This window comes from Gallinula chloropus (assembly GCF_964237585.1).
Source record: "Gallinula chloropus genome assembly, chromosome: 26".
In the NCBI taxonomy this organism is placed as follows: domain Eukaryota; kingdom Metazoa; phylum Chordata; class Aves; order Gruiformes; family Rallidae; genus Gallinula; species Gallinula chloropus.
In genome coordinates this window covers 2,445,126-2,473,044 of record NC_140111.1, presented here as the reverse complement: position 1 = coordinate 2,473,044, position 27,919 = coordinate 2,445,126, and the positions used below count along the sequence as shown (strand labels likewise).

General features: G+C 61.2%; 1 protein-coding gene across 2 annotated transcripts; it reads right to left on the bottom strand.

Moving 5' to 3' along the window:
* Nucleotides 1-327: 327 nt before the first annotated feature.
* Nucleotides 328-27,059, bottom strand: LASP1 (LIM and SH3 protein 1). Of its 2 annotated transcripts, none has more exons than XM_084275685.1 (7): nt 26,960-27,059; nt 22,155-22,249; nt 11,220-11,304; nt 4,504-4,611; nt 3,061-3,217; nt 2,818-2,915; nt 328-2,139 (listed from the first exon to the last, which is right to left on the bottom strand). In XM_084275685.1, exons 1-7 carry the CDS (start codon nt 27,026-27,028, stop codon nt 1,966-1,968), a joined length of 786 nt encoding a protein of 261 aa, XP_084131811.1. In that variant the 5' UTR covers nt 27,029-27,059; the 3' UTR covers nt 328-1,965. The 2 variants fall into 2 exon arrangements, with proteins under 2 accessions (XP_084131811.1, XP_084131812.1); XM_084275686.1 differs by having other exon boundaries at nt 328-2,079.
* Between the last annotated feature and the right edge of the window lie 860 nt (nt 27,060-27,919).

Genomic DNA, 27,919 nt, shown 5'->3' with positions numbered 1-27,919 from the left:
TATTCACATTGATGCTCCCCCCCATTCCCAGACAAGAAGGTGATTATGAGGAGGATTAGCAGGGAGATGTGGATTCTGCCCCCTCACCCCAGCCCAGCTGCCCCCTCTCCCCCTGCTCCTTGTGCTCACTTGGTTTAGCACCAACTGGGATTCTCATCCCAAAAGCCCATCCCGGCTGCTTCTGGGGTCCTGTTCCCACCCAGTGCCTGGAGACCCCATCACGCTTCCCCCTTCAGAAGGAGCCAGGAGTGAAACATTCCCCTCTCCTGGGCTCATGTCTCCCCAGGGGGTCTCAGCCCTGCCAGGAACCCCCCTCCCCACCACAACAGCTCCAGCACCCCCTCAACTTCAGTCACCCCCACCCAGCACTGTCCCCAAACCAGCCCTGCCACCCCATGTGCTGGGAGAAAGGGGGCTGTGAGCACGAGGCGGTGGGACCTTGTCCCCCTTGGTGAGACTGTGCCCAGGGATGTGTCCCCGAGGAGAGCCAGGGAATATCTCTGCTCAGCTGCTTTGGTCCCTAGATTCCTTCTTTTCCTTTGGGAATAGCAAAGGTGGCAGGTTCCCCTCGGAAGCATCCTGCCCCCGCAGTGCAGGGAGTGTGGGAGGGAAAAGCATCACCAGCTTCTCCCACCCAGAGAAGAGCACCCACTCTGCCCTCCCCACACAGCTTCCAGTTACACCCAGTCCCAGCCAGTTCCAGGCCCTTCAGAGCCCAGGAGGGGAAGGGATGGGACGTGCTTTGAGATTTTGGTCCATGTGGCCCCAAAAGCCACCACTGCTGGGGACCAACCAGAGCTGCAGGGTGGCTCAGGGTGCTGAACCTCTGGAGACCCAGCTGCCGGAGGGGACGGTCACCCAGGAGGGTTGGCAGAGTGGGGGGAACTCCTCACATGTGGTTCAGAAGAGGCACAGGGATGGGGGCTGATCCTGCTGGCTCCCCAGACTGTCTGCCCAGCAGGTGGAGGGCTCTGGAGGGTCCCCAAAGCCCCACAGCAGCAAGAGGAAAGCAGGGAGATGCTGGGCAAATCCACGGAGCAACCGCTGCTGAGAGAGGAAGAGCCCGTCCTGCATGCAGGGCCCAGGGGACTCCCAGACCCCAGCCCAAAAAGAGAAAATGGGAATGGCAGAGAGGGTGTGAGGGGGTCAGGAGCCCTCAAGCAGGAGCAGCAGGAGTCTCCAGGCAAAGCGGCACCACGGCTGCTCCTTCTCCTGCCCCGGCACAGCCCCGGCTCAGCCCTGGTGGGATGGGGGAGGCAGAACAGGGCAGCCAGAGCCCGGGGCTGGAGCTGCTCCCAGGGCTGTGCAGAGCAGCCACCCCGAAGCCCAGGGAGAAGGGAAAGCTTTTCTTTAAGGATTTGGGCTGCAGATGGTTTTCCCATCTCTGAGGAGCGATGGGAGCGAAGGCTCAATGGAAACGCGGCAGCGGAGCCGGGAGAAGCCACAGGATGAGCCAGAGCAGCGCAGGGTGGAGGCTGCTGGTTCATCCCTCCAGCACCCCTCACCTCCTCCCCGCAGGCAACGCTGCCCTCTGCCCATCCCCACCAGAAGTGGGGGGGGTTGGTCCTAACAGATGGTCTCCTCCTCCTCCCTTTGCTGGGGTCTGGCTGCTTCCCCCAGCCAGGAACCGCCAGAGCACCCAGGAGAGCTGGGGAGGAGGGAGACCGGAGAGGGAAAGCTGTGGTGGTTTGGTCTCTCGAGACCCCAGCACCCCTTGCAGACATCCCCACGGTCCCCACAGAGCTGGAACAAAGCTAAACTGGCAAGAGAAACTGGAGGCAGCTGCAGAAACACGGAGTAACTGAGATGTCAGGACGTGGCTCCGGCAGAGCGCACGGTGTAAGGGATGCTGGGGCTGAGAGAGACGCACACACACTCACAGGGGGATGGGGGGAAACCAGCCTGGGCTGGGGGGAGGGGGGGAAGGACTGGGCTGTCAGCCACGTGCCCCATCCCCTCCCTGCCTCAGATGGCCTCCACGTAGTTGGCAGGGAGCATGCCCGTGTCGCCCGTGCGCTCCACCGTGCCGTACATCCACCCGTCGTCGATCTGCTGCACGTTGATGATGGTGTCGCCGTCCTGGAAGGAGACCTCGTCCTCATCAGCTGCATTGTAATCGTAGACAGCACGGAAACGCTTCTGGGGGGGAGGGAAAAGAGGGGTCAGAGGGCATGGACACCCCCACCCCACCGTGCCCTGCCCTGATGGGGGTGGTCCTGGGGCCAGGAGCCGTGCTGGATCCAGGAGGTTTTCCCCCGGCACAGGGATGCTGGTGCATGGTAGAGCTCAGGCCCCCAGTGCTACACCCCTTTGGAACTCTTCCCCTCTGCAGGGGTGGGGAGCAAACAGGGTGAACCCCGACCCCATGGGGGTGGGAAGTGGGGAGCAAGCAGGGCAAATCCTGACCCCATGGGGATGAGAATTGGGGAGCAAGCAGGGTGAATCCTGACCCCATGGGGGTGGGAAGTGGGGAGCAAGCAGGGTGAATCCTGACCCCATGGGGGTGGGAAGTGGGGAGCAAGCAGGGTGAATCCTGACCCCATGGGGGTGGGAAGTGGGGAGCAAGCAGGGTGAATCCTGACCCCATGGGGATGAGAATTGGGGAGCAAGCAGGGTGAACCCTGACCCCATGGGGGTGGTAACTGGGGAGCAAGCAGGGTGAGCCCCGACCCCATGGGGATGGGAACTGGGGAGCAAGCAGGGTGAATCCTGACCCCATGGGGGTGGGAAGTGGGGAGCAAGCAGGGCGAACCCTGACCCATGGGGGTGGGAACTGTGGAGGGTGGGGGGTGCTGGTGCTGGGGTGGGTGCACTCACCCCCCCTCCGGAAGGAGCACTGCGCTGCGTCGAGGCCGGTGCCGCTGGCTCCTTGTAGCCGTAGGACTGGGACGACGGCGGCTGCTGCTGCTGGTAGCCTGGGTTGGGGAGTGGGGGAGGGAGGAAAAGAGCGGGGGGATCTGTTAGCAGGTGCTGGCACATGGGGGGACACAGCAAAGAGCCAGCTGGTGCCCCAGCAAACCCCAGGCTGTGCAGGGGGACCTGCAGCACCCGCAGCCTTACTGGGGTTGCTGGGCTGGGCGTGGTGCGGCGGCTGGTGCTGCTGCTCGGCGGGTCGGCGGTAGTTGGTGCTCTCCTGGGAGTTCCTGCGCTCCGGCTCAGCCCCCTCGCTGGGGCTCGGGCCCATCCTGCTCCTCTCAAATTCTTCGTGGTATTTTATCTGGGGCAGAGGAAGGAGAGGTCAGGGTGCAGCCCTGGGGCGTCTCTGCGGCTCTTCCGACGTCCTTCACCTCGTCCCAGCTCACTGTGTTGTGCTGCAAGGACTCAGCACCAGCCTCCACCCCCCAGCTCCCCCAGCACTCCCACGGATGCTCCCCCCCAGCTCCCCGGGGATGTGTGCTCAGCCCCTGGCTTCTGGCAGAGAGGAGAGGGTTTAAGTGTCCTTTGGGTGAGAGATGCTGGTTTTTCTGGCGTGGGTGAGAGTCCAAACCAGCCTCCCCGGCTCCAGGGCTGCAGCAGTGTGGGGAAATCCAGGAAAAAAGCCCCTTTAGGAAGTGCCTGGGACACACACCGAGCTGGGTTTGCAGCTCCCCAGCCCACGGCTGGGCCCATGGAGGAACCACCCCAACATCTGACCCCACATCTCTCTGAAGCGTGGGGGCCTCAGGGCTCTTCTTGAAAGGGAACTTGAGGCAGATGCCACCCCAAAACCCCAGAGGCATCAAGGCAGAGCCCCCTTCATAGAATCAGGGAATCCCAGACTGGTCTGGGTTGGGAGGGACCCCAAGGATCACAGAGCTCCAACCCCCTGCCACAGGCAGGGACACCAACCTCCAGGCCTGGAGCTACACAAGGTTGCCCAGGGCCCCATCCAGCCTGGCCTTGAACACCCCCAGGGACGGGGCACCCACCCCCTCTCTGGGCAGCCCCTTCCGGCCTCTCACCACTCTCTCTGTACAGAACTTCCCCCTAATATCTCCTCTCCCCCTTCCCTCCTTCAGCTTTAATCCATTCCACCTTGTCCTGCCATTGTCTTCCCAGGAAGGGGAACACCCTGAGGGGAGCATCCCACGCCCCCAGCCTCAGGACAGCGGTTCCCAGCAGTTCCCAGTGGTTCCCAGCTGTTCCCAGTGGTTCCCAGCATCCCAAGGCTCAGGCTTTGCACAGGAGGGTTTTGGGGTCTGAGCCTGCTGAGCCCCCCTGCAGCAGCCCGGGGAGCGGAGCGCTGCGGCTGCGCCGGGCTGTCCGGACAGAGCCCGTCTGTGTGTCCGTGTGCTCACTAAGTGGGTCACTGCGAGCCCAGGCTGGGAGCCAGATGTCTGCAGAGACGCTGCTGGGAACAGGCTCCCATGGCTGGGAGAGGGTGAAGGGACAGGGTGGGGGGGACACAGGCCGGTCTCCTATCTCTGTTGGGGTATTTAATGCCCCCCAAGCCCCCCCCAGACTCTCTCTCTCATTAAAGGAGGGTTACAGCAGCATCACGGGTGGGGACGAGCAGCTACTCACGTTGCTGATCTGATCCTGAGTCTTCTTGATCCTCTGCAGCTCCGGGGTGTCGGCCACCACGCTGAAGCCTTTGCCCTTGTTCTTCTCAAACTCCTCCTTGTAGCGGATCTGGGAAGCAGAGGGAAACAAACCCCCACGGGTCTAAATGCTGGGGAAGCTGGAGCTCACCACAGCCACAGCCCACCATGGAGAGAGCCCACCACAGCCACAGCCCACCACAGCCACAGCCCACCATGGAGAGAGCCCACCACAGCCACAGCCCACCACAGCCACAGCCCACCATGGAGAGAGCCCACCACAGCCACAGCCCACCACAGCCACAGCCCACCATGGAGAGAGCCCACCACAGCCAGAGCCCACACAGCCACAGCCCACCACAGCTGGAGCCCACCACAGCCAGAGCCCACCATGGAGACCAGATCTGAGACCCACAAACAACTTCCTGAGCACCAGTTTCTCTTTCAGGATAGCTGGGATTGACTCTGAATTCCCTGTGGGCTTCCAGCACACCCCAGCCACGATCCACGGAGCCACTGACCCCTGGCGAGCTGCCTGCTGGGGACCCCTGAGGGTGTCCATGAGCTACACCTGCACAGAAGCGTTTCCACCCCAGGGGATGTTTATCCAGCCCTGGGAAGGAAAACACCCAGGAGCCTGTAGGAAACCCAGGCGGGGAGGGCGGAGGCTGGCAAAGCACCAGCATCCTCCTCTCTGTTTGCCAGGCACTGACATCAGCACTGCATCACACCCAGGAGCTCAGTGTCCTGGGCTGGGTTTGGGGGTTTTTTTCCCCCCTTTTTTTATTAGATACAGAGCTTTAAGCCTGGGGTTTCCAGCTAACACCACACCCAGCTACAGCCTGGGGTGCTCCTCAGTGCCCAGGGGTGCCGGTCCCACTCCCAGCCAGCTCTGCACTGGGCTGCTGCTCCCACACAGCTCACCCAGAAGCAGAAGCAACTTCTGCAAAGGGCCAAAAACCCAACCACTGCCTCCAACTGGGAAGGAAACAGCACCCAGCTGCCCAGCCCAGCCCAACACAGCAGCTGTGCTGCATTTCAGCAGCCAGAAGACACACCAGTTTCCAGGAAGGGGGCAGGGGGAAGATGTGCAGAGACACCCCCGACCTTCCCCATCCTCTCCCTGAGGATCCAGCCCTGTACCAACCACCCATTTGGGAAGGAAGGAGCCTCAGGGGCTCTGCCTTGCTGCAGCCCACAGGCGCCCAGCCAAAGCTCACCCAGCCCAGGGATTCACCTGGGAGAACAGCCAGTGTGTTGACCCATCTGGCTTCCCATGTCCTGTGTCCCATCCCATCCCATCCCATCTCCTCTGCCCAGGCACTGTGCTCACGTCCCAGGCCAAGGGAAAGCAGCTCAGAGGAGGAGAACCAGCAGCGGGGTGGGGGGAGGTGGAATAAAGCCGATGCCTGCCCGACACGCTCCTAACGGAGCCCTTGAGGGCTGGCACCCAGCACAGCCAGCTGGGCCTGGAAACACCTTTGGGGAAAGGCTGCCAAGCCTTTTACAGCATCTTCTGGAGAAGCCAAGATGCTTCTGCTGCCATCTGGGCTGTCCCCCTGCCTCGCCTGGCTCCGGCACGGGCCCTGGCACAGCAGGCAGGGGCAGGCAGCACCGGGGCCGTGCCGACGTGCCCGGGTCTGAGCCGGCACACGGCACATCCCAGAGCAGGGCCTGGCCTGGCTCTGGTCCAGAGCGATGCAGGAAACAAAGAGTTTTCCAGGGGAAAACTGAGATGCTGCCGTTTCTGCAGGGTGCCCATGGCTCCGAGGGTTTGTCTGGAGGGAAACACCAGGCCCCAGCTCGGCCCTGGCCCTGGCTGGCACACCGGAGAGCCTGGCACACCGGAGAGCCTGGCACCAGCTGCACAGCTCACAGCCAGGCCCCAGCGCTGGGTGCTCTGCAAACAGCATCTCCTCTCCTCACCCTCTGAGCCAGGAGGGGGGTGAGCACTGAAACCACGCTGGAGCCCCTTCCCCTTTGGGGCATGGAAACCCTTGGAGAGGTGGGATGGGCTGTAATCATAGCAAAGGCTTAACGAGCCAGGCCCAGGGGTGCTGTGATGCCAGCAGGGGAACATGGCTTGAAGGTCAGGGATTAGGAAGGAAGGGCCTGGAGGTGTTCCCCATCAGCACGAGGCAGCAAAGGTTGACTGAGCAGGACATGAAATGTGTGACACGCACCCCGAGGGGGATCAGGAGGGGGTGAGTCAGCCCTGGGAGCTGCTCTGCAAAGCACCAGCCCCGCTCCGCTCCACTGAGGCCATGGGCAGGCAGCAGGATGGTGTTTGGCCTCCATCTGCTCAGCCTTTGATGAAGGATCTTCTCCTGGGGTCTCTGCAGCCCACACGTGGGGTGCTCACCACACTGCTGCCCTTGGGGATGCTGCTTGGAAGGAGGAGGGTTCTCCCACAGCCTCCCACTCACCCGGCCTCAGGAGGAGCACAGGCAGTGAGATGGGAGAAATCCAGGCTGGAAGGATGAAGACACCAAGCCAGAAGCTAATCTCCAGGCTAAGCAGGTCCTTCGAGACCTTCCCTGGGTTTCTCCTCCAAAATCCATCCCCCATCATCTTCCTCATTGTTTTTTTAATCCTTTTGCACAGTACAGGAACTTGGCCCCAAAAAAATCACCGGGCAGGGATGCCTGATGGTCATGGGGAAGATGCTGGTACCTGGAGGGGGGGAGCAGCTCTAACCCAAACCACACATCCAAGGCTGGAGCTCCCACAGCTTCCTGGGCTCCTGCACCCCAGCCACCAGCATCGGGGCGATGCTGGGAGGGAGGAGGCAAGAGCCCAAGGCAGATGCTGTCCCTGCGCTCAGCGTGGGGGAGCTGTGACTGAACAGGACCTGCCTGGCTATGGCAGGGTCCCCCCTGGCTGTGGCCGTCACTGGGGCTGAGCAAGACAGCCGGAAAGGAGGGAGGAAGCGCTCAGATGAGGCACCTTCCAGCTTCTCCCTGCCCTTATATGGGCACCGGGTTGCGCAGGCAGGAGGCTGGCAGGCAGCCCTGGGTGGGGGGAGAGGTGAGCTGCAACCCTCAGCCAGGCAGGGATCCCCCCCACCCCCGGCACAGGGATCCCCCACCCGGCATAGGGACCCCTCACCCGGCATAGGGACCCCTCTCCCAACACAGGGATCCCCCACCCGGCACAGGGACCCCCCTCTCCCTGCACAAACCCTGTCTCCAGCCACATTCCCTCATCCCCTTGGCAATCCCAGCAGCCCTGGGTGATACAGGGATGGAGAGGCAGGGTTCAGAACGGCCCGCCGAGCTTTCACAGGGCACAGGAGCACCAGCAGCTCAGCGCTGTGCCAAGGGCTGTGGAGATCCTCCACTTGTGCCCCCTCCTCCCACCACGGCTGCTGGGGGGAAGTTCTGTACAGAGAGAGTGGTGAGGGGCTGGAAGGGGCTGCCCAGAGAGGGGGTGGGTGCCCCGTCCCTGGGGGTGTTCAAGGCCAGGTTGGATGGGGCCCTGGGCAGCCTTGTGTAGCTCCAGGCCTGGAGGTTGGTGTCCCTGCCTGTGGCAGGGGGTTGGAGCTCTGGGACCCTTGGGGTCCCTCCCAACCCAGCCCAGTCTGGGATTCTGTCATCATGGAGCTCGAGCACATCACCCCCTCCCCGTGCCTGCAGCCCCCACGGCGCTGGCAGCAGCCACCTGAGGTGACACAGACACACAGCTGCCAGGGAGGGGGGATGCCAGGAGACAGGTACCTGCCCCCCACACCCCCCAGGAGCCCCCACCCTGTGGCAGGAAGGGCCGAGCCCACAAACACCCATTTTAGGGCCTTAAAAGAGGAGCCACAGGACGGGAACCGGCAATTTCCTGGCCGCGCGTGGGCCGGCTGCCGGCACAGGACCTGTCGCTGTGGGGACTCATTTAGCCACCCCAGACACCGTTAATCAGCACCTCTGGGTGACCGGAACAGGAGACACCCACTCCACAGACACAAATAGCAGCAGGAGGGACGTGGAGCCGCCCCAGCCCCACGTGCTGCTGCCCCATCACCAGCTCCCCACGCACGGCGCAGCTGTGGCCGCCGCTCCGGCTCCTCTCCTCGGGCAGGGAGGATGTTTTGGGTGGGAGGTGATATGGGATCAGGCTCCTCAAGGTCATGGGATCATAGAGTCACAGGGGTTGGAAGGGACCTCCAGAGCTCATGGGGTCCAACCCAAAGCAGCTCCCCAGGACAGGTCACACAGGTCGGTGTCCAGATGGGGCTGGAATCTCTCCAGAGAAGGAGACTCCACACCCCCTGGGCAGCCTGTCCCAGGGCTCCCTCACCCTCACTGGGGAAAAGTTCTTCCCCAGATTGGTGCAGAACTCCCTGTGCTCCAACTTGCAGCCACTGCCCCTTGTCCTGTCCCCACAGACACTGAGAAGAGGCTGCCCATGCCCCCCTGTGTCCCACACTTGAGAGAAACATTATAAACATCATCTGCAAGGGCAGCAGCTCTCCAGCCCTGCGGGGTCTCTGCTGGGGCAAAACTCCCAGGGAACATCACTCCAGGAGGAAGATGTCCCTTGCAGATGATGGAGCCAGCAATTCCCCTTCTCCCACTGCAGCTCCCAGCCACAGCTCATCTGGAGGGACACGAGCTCAGGGAAGCCTCGTGCCCAGGACCAGAGGCTCACTCACAGCACAGTTTGGCTGGCAAATGCAGCTCCAAGGCAAAGATCTGGCTGCTTGTGTGACCCTGGTGTTGCTCCAAAGGGATTTTCCTACTCAACCCACAGGCAGAGCCCAGCCTGTGCCGGCAGCAGGAGCTGGGACTCAGTTTTCAGGGACACCTGAGCTGGCAAACCAGTGCTAAAGGACTCTTACTGGGGCTGCAGGCTCTGCAGAGCGGAGCCAGCCCTTGGCTGTTAACAGCTCCAGTTCATGTGCAAGACCTTCTGCCTGCTCTGGGAGGGCTGGAGTGACCGATTCCTGTTTGCTGGGCAGCTCCTGTCACTAAACCTGAGCTGGATTGTCACTAAACCCGAGCTGATTGTCACTAAACCCGAGCTGTACTGTCACTAAACCCCAGGGCTCCAGGTGTTTTAGCTGGAGTGCTTGGAGAAGCACAAGGCTTGGACACCAGGAGACTCCCTTGTAGGCAGAGCAAAGGCCCAGAGGGGTAGGGTCTCACCTGGAGTGTGTTTAGGCTCTACCCACCCCAGGGCTCCTGCTTCAGCCTGGCAGCTTCCATCTGGTTCAGCTACACCAGGTCCCCTCCATCCCCACATCCCTCTCTGTGGGGGCTCTGCCAGCACCCAGCACCCACCCAGCAGCCTCTTCTCCCCACCCTTGGCACCGGAGAGGTGGGGTGCTGGTGCCTGGCAGCCCCCACACACCCCAAAGCAGCGAGCTGAGCCCTGTGCCAGCCCAGCTCCAGCCTGGAGACCATCAGGAGCCGGGCGCAGCCACGGGAGCATCCAGCATCACTCCAGGTGTAGGGACCAGGTCCTGGGGGGTGCAGAGACACCCCCTCCCCTGCCACCTCCTGCCCAAAGTCGGGACCAGGGACAGAACAGCACAGGCAGCGGAGCACACTCCTTCCCCAGGGTCTCTGTTAATAAGCAACTGCTAATGAAGAGCCTGAATTCATTGTGGAAACGGCGCCGGAGCCTCCCGGGCACAGCGCTACCTCCACTGTTACCATGGAAACGCAACCGCGTCCCCACCGCTGCTCCACAGAACACAAAGCCAGCCCCAGGCTGGGCTTTAGCTCTAAGCTTGAGCCGAGCTTGTGCAAGCTGGGGGGGCTGTTGGGCAACCCAGACCTTGCAAAAGGCCCTTTCGAAACTGGCTGATGGGCACCACCAGCTCTGCCTGCTGATAGCTGAGCTCCTTCCTCCTCCTCCTCCTCCCAGGCAACCTGCCCCTGGTGCTCTCAGGCTAACGGGGAGGAAGGTCACCACATCCTTCATGGCTCAGCAGGAAGAGGAGTGTGATCATCCCCAAAAATGACTGTTTGCCCTGAAACCACCACAGCACCCCCCCTGCCAGCTCCCCCTGCACCCCAACCGACGCTGCTGCAGCGAAGTGGAACTCAATCCCCCCTTCCAGCTGCTTCACCCCCCAAAACTGATGCTCACAGGGGGTTTTCCTCAGTGTTTTAGAGGAAGAGAAGGAAAGCAGGGGTTGCTCTTTGGCACACCCAAGGGACTGCATCCCACTGGGAGTTATCAGCACAAGAGCTCAGCCTGCAGCTGTGTGTCAAGGCTGGGGACTCCTGCTGAGCCTTCAGGGTCTAAAATGGGACGTGCCTGGGCAGCACCCTCCCCAAACAGGCTCTGCTCTTCCCACCAGAGCCAGGGATCCTCCTCCCAGCCAGCCCTTATCCCCCAGATCTGTTTGTTTCTCCTTGCTGGAGATTTCAGCCCCCATGAGATTGGGCTTTACCCAAAATACTCGCCCAGAGTCGGCGCCTGGCTGGGTGAAGCTGTTTGCAGCTGGATGTCAACTGGGAATGGGTAAACTGGTGTGAGGGACAGACTGGGAGAGGCAGGCTGCCTGCTAGACCCTTCCTTCCCACTCCAGGAGGTCCCAGCAGCCGGGATGAAGGGAACAGTCAACACAGCAGCGATGGGCGAGACCAACGAGAGGAGGGACCCCCCCACCCCAAACCTGCCTCCCCCTCCTCTGAGGGGGGCCCAGGGAAGTGCTGAAACACGTGAGGACGCGGGGTGAGGAGGGGCCCTGGTGCTCACCTGGCTCTGGAGCTCGCTCTGCTGCTTTAGGCGCAGGTTCTCCGGGGTGTCTGCCACCATGGTGAAGGACTGCTTCGGGTAGTGTCTGCGGAGAGAAGGGCGCTGGGGTCACAGCAGTCCCACCGCCACACTCACCACCCCATCCCACCCATCACCCCAGACACGTCCACGTGCCAGTCTGGGGTACCCAACCCCATCCCTGGCTCTCACAGCCCCTGTTAACTCCAGCTAAACATCCCCAGCAAGTTAAAAGACCAGGGGGAAAGAGGAGGGGGGTTGTTTCCCTGGGGTTAAAGCCACCCCAGGGTGGTGCCTGGGCTTTGAGAGTCCTCCACACATCACCTTCACTCAACAGTCACAGAATCACAGAGCTGTAGAGGTTGGAAGGGACCTCCAGAGATCATCGGGTCCAACCCCCCTGCCAAAGCAGGGTCCCTAGGACAGGTTGCACAGGTATTCTCTCTCCATCTCACCCCAGACCCTCGTTAAGTGTTTGACCTGAAGAGGTCAGTTCCCACATCTCCATCCATGGAGCACAGCTCTGCAGCCAGCCCTGGGAGAGCCAGAGCTCCTGTCCCTTCCTGAGCCACAGAAAAAGGGGCTTTGGGGTGGGGGTCTCAAGAAGCCTCTAAGCTCCATTTTTGGGAAGCAGCTCTAGTGCCTCCAGCCAGGGCTGGTGGAAGCAGGGGGTGGGGTGTGGGTGAGCGGAGCACAAACCGGCCGCGCGTGGGGGATGCTGGTGGCTGCGGAGCGGGACAGCGAGAGGTCAGCAGCCACAGCCCTGCACGGGCAGCACATCCCTCCGCAGAGCAGCACTGCAGGAAGCCTGAGACTAAAAATAGCTGCCTGGGCCTCGCTGAAGAGACACTGTTGCCCCCCCTCACCCCCCCCTGTCATACAGAAACCCAACCATGCAGATGTGGTTTGCAGAAAGGGGAAAGAACCCAGCGAGCAGCAGCGAGCTGCTGGCTGCCCTCACCACCCCCAGCCTGCACAGCATGGGAAGGGAGCTCAACCCCCAGCCAGCTCCCCCCTCCCCCCCCCCCAAATACACCATCTGCCCCCCTGGGGTCTTGTCCTGCTGGGACATCCATCCCCTGCTGCCATGGTCCATCACTGTCACCCTGGCTACTGGCTGCTCCAGGGTCTCAGGAGGGTGGGGAAATAATCCCCCCCCCCCCCCCAGCCTGGCTGTCCCATGAGCAGCTGCAGACCCCCACCAGCCCCCATCCTTCAGTGGGGGGCACCGAGGCTACAGCACCAAATAACCCGACACCCACCCAACATCCACCCCCCAAAAGGAAAAGAAGAAGACTCAGTTTCCAGACAAACACCAGATCAGGACAGAGCTTAATCCCCCTTTAGATTAATCTGATTAGAGGGGATCTGATCCCATGCTGGGGGCAGGAGGGGGGGGGTCCCTGTCCCACTGCCCCCGGGCACTGGGCTATGTCAGGGCTGTGGCATCAAGGCAGATGCTTCACCAGCCTGGGGAGGAATCCCTGAGTTCACATTCCACCAGCCACAAAGTCTGATGCTCTGGGAGGGTCCCAAGCTCTCCAGGAACAGGGGACACAGATGGACCCACCCCCAGCTGCCAGCCCAGGCCCAGGCTCAGCGGGTTAGTTCAGCTCCCTGGACGTTTGGGATGCGCTTCCTGCTCCCCCAGCAGTGGGTGGGAGGGTGGGTGGGTGGCTGGGTGGGGGCTTCACACTGGCACAGAGGATTGACCACTGTCCCCGCTGCAGAGATGCTCTGCTGAGGGGTGTTGTCAAGCAGCAAAGGGGTTTAGAAGCAGCAAAGCAGCATAAGACACCCTGGGACCAAGTCAGCTGCCAGCAGGGATGGAGCCTGGGAGGGGCTCAGGCCCAGGGTGGTCTCTGGGTAGTGGGGATCCCCTCACCCGAGGGGTGCTGCCTGGGGATGCTCTGAACCCCTTTCCAAGGGGCTACCAGCAGGGTAGGAGCCAGCAGCACCCATGGGAGAGGGGCTCTTTTTTGGCCCTGGTGCCATGAGGCTTAATTAACGAGTACTAATGCAGTAAGTGCAGCACCTCCTCTTACAGGGGGAGGACAGCCCCGAGCCTCACCTCCTGTTGCACCCAAGGTACCACCTGCATCCCAGAGCCTTTTCCTGAGTTCCTTGGGAATCCCAGCCTGGCTCAAGGGAAATGAAGCTGCTTTTTAAATGGGGACAGAGAACAAACCCCTGTGCCCTCCCGGATCGCTGATGCCCCAGTTGTGGCTCTAGGAAGGCAACAGGGCCACACAGACCCTCTGTGGGGGTGGGAGCCAGAGTGACATCCCCCCTCCTCTGAGAACAGCCAAGCCCCATCGTGCTGCCTGGGGTCTCCACAGCTGCTTTTCCAGACATCCCCAATTTTAACTGCCCTGTCCCCCAAAGGACAGGGGGATGGAGGGCTGCCTGCACCCCCAGGCTGGCAGGAAAGCCAGACACAGGGCTCCTCAACAGGCAAACAGGATTTAAGTGGCATGCAGAGCATGGCCAGAGCAGCATTTACAGCTCAGTCATGGCCCAAGGAGCTCCGGTAGTATCTGCTGCCAGCCAACATCATCACGTCACCATGGCAACCGCATCCCATGCCCTGGGCATGCTAATAACGCTTGGGAGAAGACGGGTCCCCTCCAGCTGTAGGGAGGAAGGAAGCCCCAGTCACTGGAAGCAGAAATTCACCCCCGTGGAGCTCAGGCAGGGAGAAGCCCTGGTTGTAGGGGGGAAAAAACACCCCAAAAAGCAGCAAATGGCCCCGTTTCCCACATTCCTGGGGATGCTGCACCCACAGCTGGCCCTGTGGGCCGGCAAAGGAGGGGCAGAGATATCCATGGACCATGTGGAAGGAGCCAGACCGAGCTTTCCACTCCTCCCAGTTTGAAGGGAACATCCCATTGAGGCCGTTCCCAGCTCAGCCCCCAGCCCCGTTGTCAGGAGACAACAGCACGGGGGCCGTGGGAGGAAACACACACACACACACACACGTTGAGTGTTTTCCCCTAGGATGAGGCATCATCCTCTCCCCAGCTCCCAGATCTGCCCAGTAAGGCGAAGGAAGCCACACCAGTCCTGGGGGGGATCCAACATCCCTGGTGCAGGAGGGGTGACGGTGACAGCCGCCCGCACCCGCTGAAGCCATCGCTTCCCCCCCCTGCTGGGATAAACACCCGGATCCCCGCCACACACCCCCACCCCAGAGAGGGGAAAGCCAGCTCTATGCATGAGAACCAGCCACAGCAATCGTCAGCAATAAATTAAACCTTAATGAGGGAGCAGTGAGAGCGTTGCCTGGGCTTGGGAGCGCGGGCGGCCGCCTGCGCGTGGGAACGGGGCACATCCCTCTGTGGAGGCAGAGCAGAACCCCCCCCCCTCATCCCAGTTGGATGGGGAAGGAGAGGAGCTGGGGGGGTCCTCATGGCACCCCCCATCACCATCTGTGGGTCTGGGCTGGGGAAGCAGGGAAGGGGGAGGGTGGTTGTTGCTCATCCTTCCCTGGCTCTGTCAGAAGCAGCCAGAGCCACCCAATCTGCCATCCGCTGGAGCTGTTCCACATCTGGCACCAGCTGAGGCTCCAGCACCCACCACCCCACCCTCCCTGGCACCCACCAGGACCCCAGCCTCTCCAGCACCCACCACCACCTCAGCCCCCATGCTGCACCGAGCCCGGAGCCTGTGGAGCAGGAGGCTGTGCCAGCAGCTGCCCCTGGGATCACACTGCAGGAGCTCACACAGCATCACACTCGTGTTCACTCCTGTAACACACACCCCCTGATGCCCTTCACAGAGACACTTGTGCCCTAGGTTACAGCACAGCCTGGGGACCAGAGTCACAGTGTGGGGACCAGAGTGACCTTACACCCCTGGGAAACCCTCCAGGCTCCTCAGGCTTCAGGCACAAGGGAAGATGACCAGGGGAAGCTGCTCCAAACCAGCCCTTCCCCGAGGAGCTGCAGGGAAATCCTCAGCCCCAGGCACCCACAGATGTGACACTTGTTGTAAAGGCTGCTGAGCCATCACCACCCCAGCAGAACCCATCACCTCTCCAGAACAGGGGAGAAGGGAGACCCCCCCCATGAGCTGCCTGTGCAGAGGTGCTCCTGGCTGCTGCTATGACAGGATCCCCATGCTCTGCCCCAGCTTTGGCAGGAGCATCGTGGTGTTTTCCTGCACCGATGGGGATGCAGGAAGGGACACAAGGTTTGGGGACCGCCCGGTGCTCCGTGGCTCTGGCCACGCTGCAGCAGCCATGAGGCAGGAGGGGTGCTGAGCCCAGGCAGGGTGAGTGCACCCCAACCCCTCAGCATCCCCACAGCTGCTCCCCCAGCCAGGCAGACAGGGATTATTTCAGTGACCGATGGAGAGGAGCCGGCTGGTCCCGGGGCCACCAGACGGGCAGGGGATTGGCCTCGCGCTTCGGGGTCTCTCCTTGCTGGCATCCCTCCTCCACCCGATTAGAGGTTGATGAATGGCACACACAGCATCCCTCCCTTCCCCCCTGCCCCCCCCCCCCCCCGCGGGGGGCTGCTGTCAGATTAAGCCAAGCCACAGCGAGTATGTGGGGCAGGGGCACACGTGATGGAGCGAGGGCGCGGGGCGGCGGCACAGCATCCTCACTCAGCATCCTGGCTCGGGGCTGGCAGAGGAGCATCCCCCACCTGAACGTGCCTCTCCACAGGACCTGGGGTGATGGCATCCAGAGGAAACCCCCCCTGGGCTTTCACACACAGCAGGAGGGGCTGCAGAGAAGGAGGAGCACAGCAATGGCAGCCCCCTGCAGCCCCCAGCCCCCCAGACACAGCCCGGTGCTTCCTGCATCCCAGCAACACCTCAAGCAGGGGGACGGCCACCCCCAGCCCAGCACAGAGCTCCTCTGCCCAAAAAGGGGAGTGATGGGGCAGAGCCAGACCCTGTGCACGACCCCCTGTACGACCCCCTGTACCGGGAGTACCCAGCGCAGCCAGTCCAGCCACAGCCAGACGGTGGGTTCTGGTGTGTTGTAAAACCAGGTCACTGAGTCCCCTGCGCCGGGAGCTGCCCGAGGGCATCTCCGAGGCAGAGGAAAGGTCACCCTGCTGCTGCCAGCGAGCTGCAGGGCTCCGGTGGGAGAAGGGTCCGTCTGCCCTGCGCATCCCGGCCCGGCCCTGCGCATCCCGGCAGCCACGGCAGAGAGCGCTCACCCAGCTCTCCTCTCCGGAGCAGCCAGGAGCAGCACCTGGGAGCTCCTTTGGCGGGGTGTCAGAGCAAGCACAGACCCCTCCTCCCACACCCCAGCCACACCAGCACCTCAGCTTCCTCATGACCAGATGAATCCCAGGCAGCGTTTTCCCCTCTGCCAGAGCAGGAGCTTGAGGGATGCACCAGCCACCTCCAGTCCAGGCTGCTGCAGGTCCCCAGGAGCTCACCCCCATCACGCCCCAGAGAGCAGGGTCTGTCCCAGGAAGCTGAGGGAACCAGCAGCACTTGAGCTTCTGCCTCTGGAGCTGGGAACAGGGTTAAACCTCTCCCAGCAGAGCATGTGGTGGGGCATCACTGTACCAACCAGCAGCTCTGCTAAGAGCCCCGTTACCTGCAGGACCTCAGCACACAACAGCTCCTCCAGCCAGGCTCATCCGCACCCCACATCACACACAGGACATCCCAGGGCTGCAATGAGCCCCCCCCAGCAGCTCCCAGCATCACTTGTACCCCAGACAGGCTGCTCCCCTTTTTGGCAGGCTCACCCAGCCAGCAGCAGCACAGAGCTTCACGCTGATGCAGTGACACCGTGTCCCTGCCCTGCCCACAAACCACCACGTCCCGGAGGTGACAGTCACCTCCCTGCAGCTGTACTGGGGTTAAACAAAGGCTTGGCCCTGTCCCCAGGCTCCTGGGTTCACATCCTGCTGCTCTGGAGATATCCAGGACCTGCCTGGACACTGACCTGCCCTAGGGACCCTGCTTTGGCAGGAGGGGGGTGTGAACTCCATGAGCTCTGGAGGTCCCTTCCCACCCCTATGACTTTCAGAGCTGCTGGTTCTCAGGGAGAACCTTAAAACCACCAAACCCAGACCTGGCTGGGGCTTATTTTTATACAACAACGAAAGCAGCACCGTGCTGCTCCTGCAGCCAGCTCCCAGCCCCCCCACTGGAAGAGGGCAGGCTGCAGGGAGGCTCCAGTTCCTCCCAGTGCTTTCAGGGAGAAGCTGCCAAAGCCGCTGGCCCAGCTCCCCATGTGCAGCTGCTGCCTCCCCCCAGCATCCGCCCGCAGCCGGGCTCTGTGTAACAGAGCTCTGAGACACCACGTCCCACAAAGCTGGGCTCAAAGAGCCTCCCTCCCCCCCTCATTGCCCACCCAGTGTTACCAGTACCAGGCTGGCACAGGGCTGGAGGTGCTGGGAGCAGCAGGATCCATCAGCACCAGGTCCTGCACGGCTGTCAGCACGGAGCAGAGCTTTGCTGGGGGAGCTCATCTCTCCATGAGCATCATCCCAGCCCATCCCATCCCATCTCATCCCCCTGAGGCTCTGCCAGCAGACAGGGAGGGGGATGCAGCAAAGAGCAGCCTGTTTTCCTGAAGCCTGCCTTCATCCCCAGCAGAAAGGTTTCGAGTGAGCACAGGAAAAGAGGGGCTGCCAAGCCCTGAGGTCACACATGGCTCCTGGAAAGGGCTCTCTGCTCAGCAAGGTGCTGCCCCCTCCCATCGCTGAGCCCCCACAAACAGAGCAGTGCCTGTCCCATCCTCCCCCTTCCCAACACTGTTTCTAGCAGCAGAGCAGCCAGCACCACAGGAGTTGGGTTTTTCCACCCAGCTCCTTGGCCCTGGGTGTGGGTGAGGTCAGGAGAGTCACAGCTCGTGGCTCTCAGCCTGCACAGCCCAAACCCTGCGCTCCCAGCTCGCTCCCGGCCCCAAGGATGCTGCGTGGCAGCTCCCAAAGCCTGGGAAACCCCACCAAACTCTGCCTGCACCCCCAAACCTGCAGTGTGGGGCAAGCTGTGCTGTGCCTGCCAGCCCCATGTCGTGCTGGGGGCTCCAAAGGACCCTCACCCACCGAGGCAGCAGGTCCTGTGCAGGGAGAGCGGCTCTTGGAGAGCACGTTCCCTTCCCAGCTGCTTCCCTCTGCCAAACTCCAACAGCTCCTGGGTGGGGAATGCCAGGAAGGGGAAACAGAGAATGAGGAGGAACCTGCAGAGTCCTGGGGTGGGGGGATTGTCCCTCTCCACCTGCTACAGAGGCTTCACCTGGCTGGAGCACAGCTGGGCATCAAAGGGGCATCCTCCTCTCCACAGCTGGGAGAGGGATGGAGGGGGACACAGGAGGGGAGCAGAGCCCTGTGGAAGGGGGTTGGGTTTCCAGCAGGGATCACATCAGCTGTGAGAGGTCCCCAATATGCACCCAGGACTCGGAGTAACCCCTTCCCCAACACAGATCCCCCTCTCCCTGAGAGGGTTCGGTGACACCCACAGCCCTCAGCCACGGTTACTCTCCCCCACTGAGGGTCCTTCCCCAAGCACAAGTACCCACAAACCCCAGCACCTCAAAACCACAGGGTCTTTTGTGGGGGGTCCCTCCCTTGCCCTCCAGCAGCATATGGAGACTCCAGCTCTCCTTTACACCAAGACATAAAGCACAGTCTGCTCCGAGCACCCCGAGACAGAGGGACCCTTCTCCTCCTCCAGAAACTCGGCACAAATAAAGCCCCAAATAAACACCAGGACTCCAGCCCAGCCACACAGTTGTTCCTCTTTCCCTTCCTGTCTCCCCTTCCACCCCCCCCTCCAAACTTGGAAGATGGCTTTATTAACGCTGTGGCTGCTACCAGATGGAGCAGAGAGGGGGATGCCAAGAACGGAGCACGAAGCCCGGAGCTGCTCACTAACTTTTTCCAAGGGAGGAATCAGCCTGGTGGTATCAAGTCCTGGCTCCACATGGAAAAGTGGGGATCTATTTTGATATTTTGGTACTATTGTATCAGGAATAGTGTGGCCAGTAGTAGGTCTGGGGAGGGGATTGTGCCCCTGTGCTGGGCACTGGGGAGGCTGCACCTCGAGTGCTGGGTCCAGTTCTGGGCTCCTCACCATCAGAAGGACATTGGGGTCCTGGAGCCAGTCCAGAGAAGGGCAACCAGGCTGGGGAAGGGGCTGGAGGGCAAATCCTCTGAGGAGCAGCTGAGGGAGCTGGGGGTGTTGAGCCTGGAGAAGAGGAGGCTGAGGGGAGACCTTCTCCCCACCTCCACTGCCCTGCCAGGAGGGTGCAGAGAGGTGGGCGATGGTCCCCAACCACATCTCCAAAGATGCTGACCCGCCCCCCGCCCCCCAACAGCTCTGAGCCCCCAGCCAGGATTTCCCAGGCATGGGTTTGCATTCACACACTGAGCCACCAGTGAGGTGATGGAGAGATACTGATCACCAGGGCTGGCTGGCAGGAGAGGACCAGCACCAGGTCCAGTGGGGACCCCACACCCCCATCTCAGCCCCAGCTCAGAGCAGTGATTAAAGCCTACAGAGATCACACAGATTTGGGAGCAGCTGGTCCCCTCAAACACACACACACACAGGTGGTTTCACCTCTCCATCTGCAGAAGGCTCAGACTCCACCTGCATATCGCCCTTCCTCCACCTCCACCACTTCCCAGTCCAAAGTACACACGTAGAGAGGAGGAGCCCAGCCCTGAGCGCAGCTCCCAGCCAACAGCCTGGGGCCAGAGGAGGAAGGGTGAGGAGGGTGGCCATGGTCCCATCTGCCACCGCGCTCCCTGGGCACGGGGAGGGCAGGGCAGGGTTCACCAGCCACCTCCCTGCAAGGCTGCAGGCAGATCTACTGCTGGGGCAATGTCAGCTGGGGAGGAAGCCCAGCCCTCTTCCTCCGGCTCTCTTGAAGAAAGAAACTCAGGAATTTGGCAGAAGGCCACAGCTCAAACAGAGGAGACCCTGTGCTAAGGCATGTTCAGAAAAGCAGCCTCTTCCCTGCCAGGATAAACGTTGCCTTTCCACCCCCTTCTTGGGGGAGAGAAGATGTTGCCTCCCTCAACTCCAGCATCGGGAAAAGCTGCTTGGAAAGGGCAGGCTGACCCTCTGCCAGACACTCACCTTGCCTGGATGTTTCTTACTCCCCAGGATGTAGCAGCTGAGGAGGAACCAAGCTCCTCTGCCTGCAGCATCCCTTCCCCTGAGCATCCCATCCCCCCCCAGCCTGGGCATCCCAACTGGCAAGCAAGGGGCAAGCCAACTGCACTGGCAGTTTTCAGCTGCTCTCCTTCACTTCAGGGCAAGGCCAGGAGAACACAGTGTTTAAGGGGGGTTCTGCCAGGAGAACACAGTGTTTAAGGGGGGTTCTGCCAGGAGAACACAGTGTTTAAGGGGGGGTTTCTGCACAGTCTGAGCTCCCAGGGCTGCCCTGGGGTAGAGGCAAGACAGGCAAGTGCCTCTGCTCCAAGGAGGCAGTGAAAGGGTTAAGGCAGCAAGCCAGCATCAAAGGGAGCTCTTGAGCAGAGGGGGTTGAGAAACTGAGATGGGTCGAGGTTGCACAGACTCCTTGGAATCTCAGGAATTTCCCATTATTATCCCACTTCCCTTCCAGCAGCCGGGAGGGAGAGAGCACAGGAACAGGACCCGGAGCATCCCTACTGCACCCACAGCCCTGAGAAAGCTTTGGTTCAGGACACTATGGACACCTCAGGGGGGTCATAAAAGCTCTCAACCTCACAGATCCCAGGCTGGCTGGACCAGCACAGCAGGGAGAGACACCTGCACAGTCCAAGAGTCCCCCAGCTCAGCCTGCCTCAGACCACAGGCTTCCCCCCACACCAGGAATTCCCAGTTTCACCTCAGAAGCTGGAGCTCCAACAGTGCTGGTGGCCCCCACACAATTAGATAGCCAAGTGCTTCTCTGCTACTTCACCCATTTGCCACCCCACATGCTGGGTGACATCCTGGGACACCAGGAGTTGGAAACACTGTGAGCCTTATCACAGCCCATCCCCATCACAGCCCAACAAGAGGTTTGACTGATTGGGCCACACCACAACCACCACCATCAGCAGTAACTGACCTACAGGAGAGCTCCAGCACCGGGAAGCTCTTGCTGAGACATCACACAGTTGCCATCTCACTGCTTCTCCTTTCAACTCACCTTGGACATCACCAGGGCGATGCCCACCTTACCATGATGCTGTCAGGGTTAAAGCTCCACAGAGCACCCCACAGACAGACCCTGCCACATGGGCACAGCACTGTTGTGCTCTCTGATTTTCTTCCCAAGAGCTGTTGATGTATAAAGAGCCACCACAATGATCATCCTGTGATGCTGCTTTATGGACACTGTATGTAGAGCACAGCGCTTCCTTATGGACCGAGCTGGGGCTCCCACCCACTGTGCTGGGCACCATGAAGGGGGGAAATTGGGGGCCAGTGAACATCCACCAGCAGCTCCAAAGATGCAGGGATGCAAAATGAGGTGCAGGACAGGCAGCTGCCCTCACTCCCCCACCCTACTCTGCTCCCAGCTCCCCCAGCACACCACGATTCCCTCCAGACACATTTACACCCAGCACAGACTGGGGTGAGCACCCTCAGCCACCCCCCACATCCCACACAGCCACTTCACCAGCACAAAGGGGCATCTCTCCTCCTCCTCCTGGACAGCCAGGGGTGGCACAAACACCTCTGTATTTCCCCTCCTTTAAGAGGATACAGATTAAGATCAACTCTGGGCAATCACCTGTCTGTATGTGTGTTGTATCCACCTTTTGTCAGCTCAGGCTGGACTCGGGGAGCAGCCACCAGCTGCCACCTACACCTGGAAACCCTTTGAACCCCAGCCCATCATCCAGCACCTCACAGCAGGGAAAGAGTTTCTGCAGAGGTGTGTGTGTGTGGGGGATCCATCCCCACCCCTCATTTCAGGGCAGGGGGCAGTAAACCCCACCGCAGGCCGCAGACACTCACGCGTTGCAATACGGCTTCTTCTCGTAGCCCTTGTAGTTTTTCATGTTGAGGGTCATCTTGCAGGTCTCGCAGTGGAAACATGCTTTATGCCAGAACTGGAAAGGGAGAAGAGACGGGTTAACACCAACGACTGGCAGAACAGGGCCACGTCCCGCTAGAATCACACGGCTCCAGCTCAGCGGCTCCTGCGGCCTACAGGCGTCGGCCATGGCAGCCACAACCCCCACAAAGCAGGGGCTAAGATCATTGAATGATAGAATGGTCTGGGGTGGGAGGGACCCCAAGGGTCACAGAGCTCCAACCCCCTGCCACAGGCAGGGACACCAACCTCCAGGCCTGGAGCTACACAAGGCTGCCCAGGGCCCCAGCCAACCTGGCCTTGAACACCCCCAGGGATGGGGCACCCACCCCCTCTCTGGGCAGCCTGTTCCAGCCCCTCACCACTCTCTCTGCAAAGAACTTCCCCCTAGTATCTATTGAAGATGTGTATTTAAGATGTCAAAGTCTAACTCTCGCTGGTCTAAGACTTAAAATAAATCCCCCCTCACCCTCCTGATGCATCTTATCATGACAGGGCAGAAGCACCGTCCTTTATGTTGCAGCAGCATCTCGCTCCCTTATCTCCAGGCCTGGAATTCAGTGGGTTCAGCTGAGCATGGCATGGGAGAACCCCCTGCTCCACACACCCCATGAGCAGGGACACTGTCTGCACAGTTGGCTAAGGTTTGCAGGCTCCACTGCTGCTGCTTGAAGGGTTTTTTGCTGATGGTAGCCAAGAGAGAGCCAGAAAAGCAGGAGAGGTGAGGCTGGGAGACACCGAGCCAAGGAGAGGAAGATGAAGATGGAGCTGAAAAGGTTCTCATGGGGAGGAGACAGTCTGAGGGCTCCAAGATCCTCAGCAGGCACCACCATCCTGCACAGAGCCCATCCCTGGCCCCACAAACCCTACAGCCCCAGAGGGTCCTGGATCTCCTCAAGTCCCCCAGCTACTCCCATCGGTGCTGCCTCGATGGCACCGAGGAAGAGGAGCTGCCGACACAGACCAGAGGCTTTGGTGAAGGCAGGTTTGGCATCCTCTCACCCTGTCTGTCACAGCCAGGCTCAAGGCAAAAGCCCCTCCCCGAAACTCAGATCATGACCCCACATTGGGGGTTACAACACCTAAACCACTTCATTAGAGCTCATTAAGAGCTCCCCTTATTAGTGTCACTTGGTGTTTAAAGCCCAAGTGGCTTTTTGGGGCAGCTCAGAGCCCTACGAGGCTGCTGCACCCCACACAGACCACAGCTGATGTCCCACCAGCAACCCAGTGACCAGACCTCCTGCTCCCTCCAGCCACTGGGATGTGATGGGACCGGATCCAGCACCACAGAAAGCAAAGCACCTGCCTAGGAGCCAGGCTCACCCTCACCCCCTCCTCCAGCAAGCCCCAAACCAGGAGGGAGGGTAGAAACAAGCCAGGAGCCACAGGAGCAGCTCATAACACCCAGCAGATGAGAGTCAGCAAGCCTGCAGTGTGACACCCAGACACGTCGGTACCGTGCCAGCAGCACACCCAGGGAGATTTCCACCCTCACGGGCTCGGTGGGAGCCGAGCTGGAGCCCTTGTGCCACCTGCCCACGGGCACCGCACCCCGGTGTGCAAACACCACGCGGCTCCGCCAGCCCAGCTCAGCCTGAAGGGCGATTTCCCTCCTTCCAGTTGCTCAGAGCGACGTTATTTGTTCTTTCACTCCAGTTTTACGAGTTCCTCTGACGCTCGGGGCCAGGGGAGGCTGCTCACCCACTCCTACCCACACCCAGATTGGTTTCCTCCCTCCCAGCTTCCAGGCTCCTCAGGGATGGGCACATCAACCAGCTGAAGCCCTGACTTCTTTGGGCACCTCAAGAGCTACAACAGCCTTTGGTGGAGGTAACGAACAGAGCCCTCCAAGCCTGCCTGCCTCTGGGTGCTGGAATAGCTCTGCCTAAACACCAACAGTGCTGGGATGGACAGACAGACAACATGACTCCAGAGCCTCTTCCCATGAGGAAGACCCCAGCTCCTGGCAGCCCAGGTGTACCTGGCAAGGCCAGCTGTCCCCCCACCACAAGCACAGCAGATACAATGCCCACAGGCAGCCTTTTTCCCCCAGCCAGAGAGCAATTAATGCTTAATTGCTGCCTCCCTCAGCATTGGACATCGCTCAGCCACCCTCATCCCGTGGCTCTAACCAAGGACTAACTGGGGAGTGCCACCCCTAAACTTTGTCCCACCATCATCAGCATTAATGCCACGAGTCCAGGTCAGCCCTGGCAGGGCTGCAGCACGGCCCTGGCACGGGGAGCAGCAGTTACACCAGCTCCCAGCAATGCTCAGCCCTCTGCTCGGCTGCAGAGAAAGAGGACAAGTCTCAAGCAGGTTTTCACAGGAGCATTTAACTCCTGTGCCTTCCAGCTCCCAGTTCAAAGCGGGTCAGACAACCAGAGCTGATCCCAACGGGGCAGCACAGCTCAGCCCACGAGGAACCTGCTGGCTGCAGCCCTGGCAGGCTGCTCCTGGAGACAGAGCCCTTGGAGCAGCTTTGCCACCGGTAGCAGACAGGGCTCACAGCCAGGGGACATGGAGTGTCCCTTTATAGCTCACACCATGGCCACACAGCATCCCTAAGCCATTGCTTTACACCTAGGAGGAAGCACCACTAAGCCATTGCTTTACACCTAGGAGGAAGCACCGCTAAGCCATTGCTTTACACCTAGGAGGAAGCACCGCTAAGCCATTGCTTTACACCTGGGAGTAAGCACCACAGCATCCCTAAGCCATGGCTTTACACCTAGGAGGAAGCATGAGGGATGCTCAATGGTTGGAGACAGGAGGAAAAGAGTCCTCAGGCTGAAGGCAAATCCTGGGCCAGGTTTGCAGCAGCTAATGCTGACAGCCCCCCAGTTTGGATGCACACAAGGGCCCCCAGTTCAAATGCTGTCAGCCCCCCAGTTCAGATGCTGACAGCCCCCCAGCAGCAGCTCGCCCTGGGTTCAGCTGCAGCCACCAGACCCCGCACAGCAGCTCCAGGACATGTCACTTCCCCAGCGGAAGCCATGGGTCACATCACCCTTATCTGGGGAGCTGGTGGCAGGGATGGGGGAAGGGAACACCACCCGTTTCCCCAAATCTGAGGAGGTCATTTTTGCCTTTCACAAGGTGACAGAGCCAGAAGTGGAGAGGAGCCTGACCCACATGGGAGCTGGGGTAGGAGGGGGACACAGGCAGCCCCCCCTGTGCCTGCAGAGCCTGATGAAACCAGGAGCTTCCCCTCCTCTGCTGTGAATCCCAGGAGGGAAACAGCCTTTCCTGGTGTCTCTCCCTGGAGAAGCCCCAGCACATCTGCTCCTCAGCACACCAGCACCGGGCACTGGAAGCTTAAAGGCTGCGAAGGGCAGAGTTCCCCCTCCCAGAAGCCCCTTCCTGCTGCTGCTCAAGTTGTGCAAACATCCCCCGGCGCCCTTTCGACTTTGCTCAGGGTAAAGTGAAAACAAGGGGCCGGCCCCGGGCTCAGCCCTGCTTTACAGGAAGGGGGTGGGTGGCTCTGGGGGTGGCTCTTCCAACCACCATCTCCCCAGCCAGAAACCCCAGGAAAATGAATACGGGGTGGGGGGGTGGGGGGGAATTAACCCCCCAGGGAGGAGGTTTGGGGAGGTGTGGGTGGCGTATCGCAACGCTGGCCACGCAATGAGCTGCAGCAAGAGGAAGCTGGTGAGACCCTGAGGAGTCCAAGATGACGGCTGCAGCCTCCTGCTCGCTCCCAAACAGCCAGGACACCAACACCAACCCTGTCCCCACAGCAGCCCCAACCCCCGCTGCTGCCTGCACAGGGGGTCACCACCCCATCCCCTTCCAACCCCCCATGATTCGGGTACCCCAGAGGTACTGGAAGCTGGCCCAGGCTCCAGAAGACCCTTTGCCCCTCCGAAGGGATGCTGGGCTGATGATAGTTGGGCTTCCAGCCATTCCCAGCTCAAGGAAAGAAGCATCATCCATGAAAAATGCGAGCAACGGGGTCTGCTGGAGCCCAGGAATGCCAGAGCCCAGATCCACACATTCCTGGAGTTACTTTTTTTAGTCCCTAAACGGGTCGTCCCAGAAGCCTGGAAGAGGATGGGAGGGGGGGAGGAAAGAGAGCAGCTCAGCTCTCCAGGAGCCTGGCTCGGAGGCGAATCCCCCGGGAGCAGCGCAGGGGATGGAGGGACACGGCCGCCGCCTTCCTTCCTCCCCCCCCACCCCGAATCAGCTCCCGGGAAAGATGGGGTTTGGATGGGAAAACGCTGAGGGATATAAAACCCCCAAGCCCAGTCTGGGAGCACTCGAGCCGCAGGCTGAGGCAGCAGGAGCTGCGAAGATGGAATTCGGGCAGAGGGGAGAAACAATTGGGGTGGAAAATAAGGGGGGGGGGGGAAGGGAAAGAGAAAGAACAAGCGGCGGGTTAATGGAAACCAGATGAGGCTCCGGCGGCGGGGGTGGGGGGGCAGCGTTAACTGTTGCTTTGCACCGGGCTCGGCTGCCCACGCCGCGTTCCCAGCCCGGGTGAGGGAAATTCAGGGATGGAGAAGGGAAAAAACCCCGGCGAAGAGCCCCCCGCATCGCCCCCTCTCCCCGCATCCAGCCCCCGCGGGGTGAGGGGGGAGCGGTACGCGGGGAGACCCCACGGAGGGGAGGAGGGGAAGAGGAAGGAGATGGGGGGGGGGGGGAGGAAGAAGTACCACCCCACCCAGTGGGACCCCCCACGGGGGGAGCAGCCCCCCCCTTCCCCCCCCGGCGCGGTGCTCACCTTGTCCAGGCAGTTCACCTTCTCGGTGGGGTACACGATCTTCCCGCAGCGGGCGCAGTTGGGGTTCATGGTGGAACCGGGGGCTCCGCTCCCGCACCGGCGCCGCCGCTTCCTCTCTGGGCCGCCGCCCGCGCCGCCGCCACGTTAAATAGTGGGGGGGGGAGGAGGAAGAGGAGGAGGAGGAGGAAGAGGGGGGGGGCGGTGGTAAAGGGGAGGCGGGGCCGCGGGCGGGACCCAATTCCCCCCCCCCTCAACCCCCCCCGCCCCAGCGCAAATCGCGGCGTGGGCGGGCGAGTTCCGCGTGCGCGTGGCGTGGCGCGTGGCCCCATCTTCCCCCCCCCACCCTCCCCATCTCCCCCCACCCCCCCCTCGTTATTCTCTCCCCTCCCCCCCCCCAACCCCTCAGGGATCGTACGCGTGTGCGCAGCCCCCGCACCCCGCGCGGAGCCCGGGACACGCGTGGGGACGGACTAAGCGAGCGCCCGGCAGCAGCAGAGGCGGGCGGGGGTATAGCTCAGTGGTAGAGCATTTGACTGCAGATCAAGAGGTCCCCGGTTCAAATCCGGGTGCCCCCTGCGAGATTCCAGAATCCCTATTTTTTTTCTCTTTTCCTTTCATTTTTCCTCTTTTCCCTTCCCCTTTCCCTCCCCGTTCCTTCCCCTTTCCTTCTCCTTCCCTTCCCCTTCCCTTCTCTTCTCTTCCCCTTTCCATCTCTATTCTTCTTTTTCTCTTCTCCCCCCCTTTTTTCTTTCCTCACCCCACACTTGATTCCACCTTAATTTGAAGGGGGGCAGCCGGAAAAGCATCCTGGCAGCCTGCAAAGGGTGAGAAGTTTCCCCTGGGGGGAACCGTTGGGCTGGGTGTTGAGTCACCCCGAGGTGCAGCAGAGCTGTGAGAATTAACCACTTAATTTCTTTATTAACCAAATGATCTGTGAAGGCGGAGCTGGGACCTGGGGGG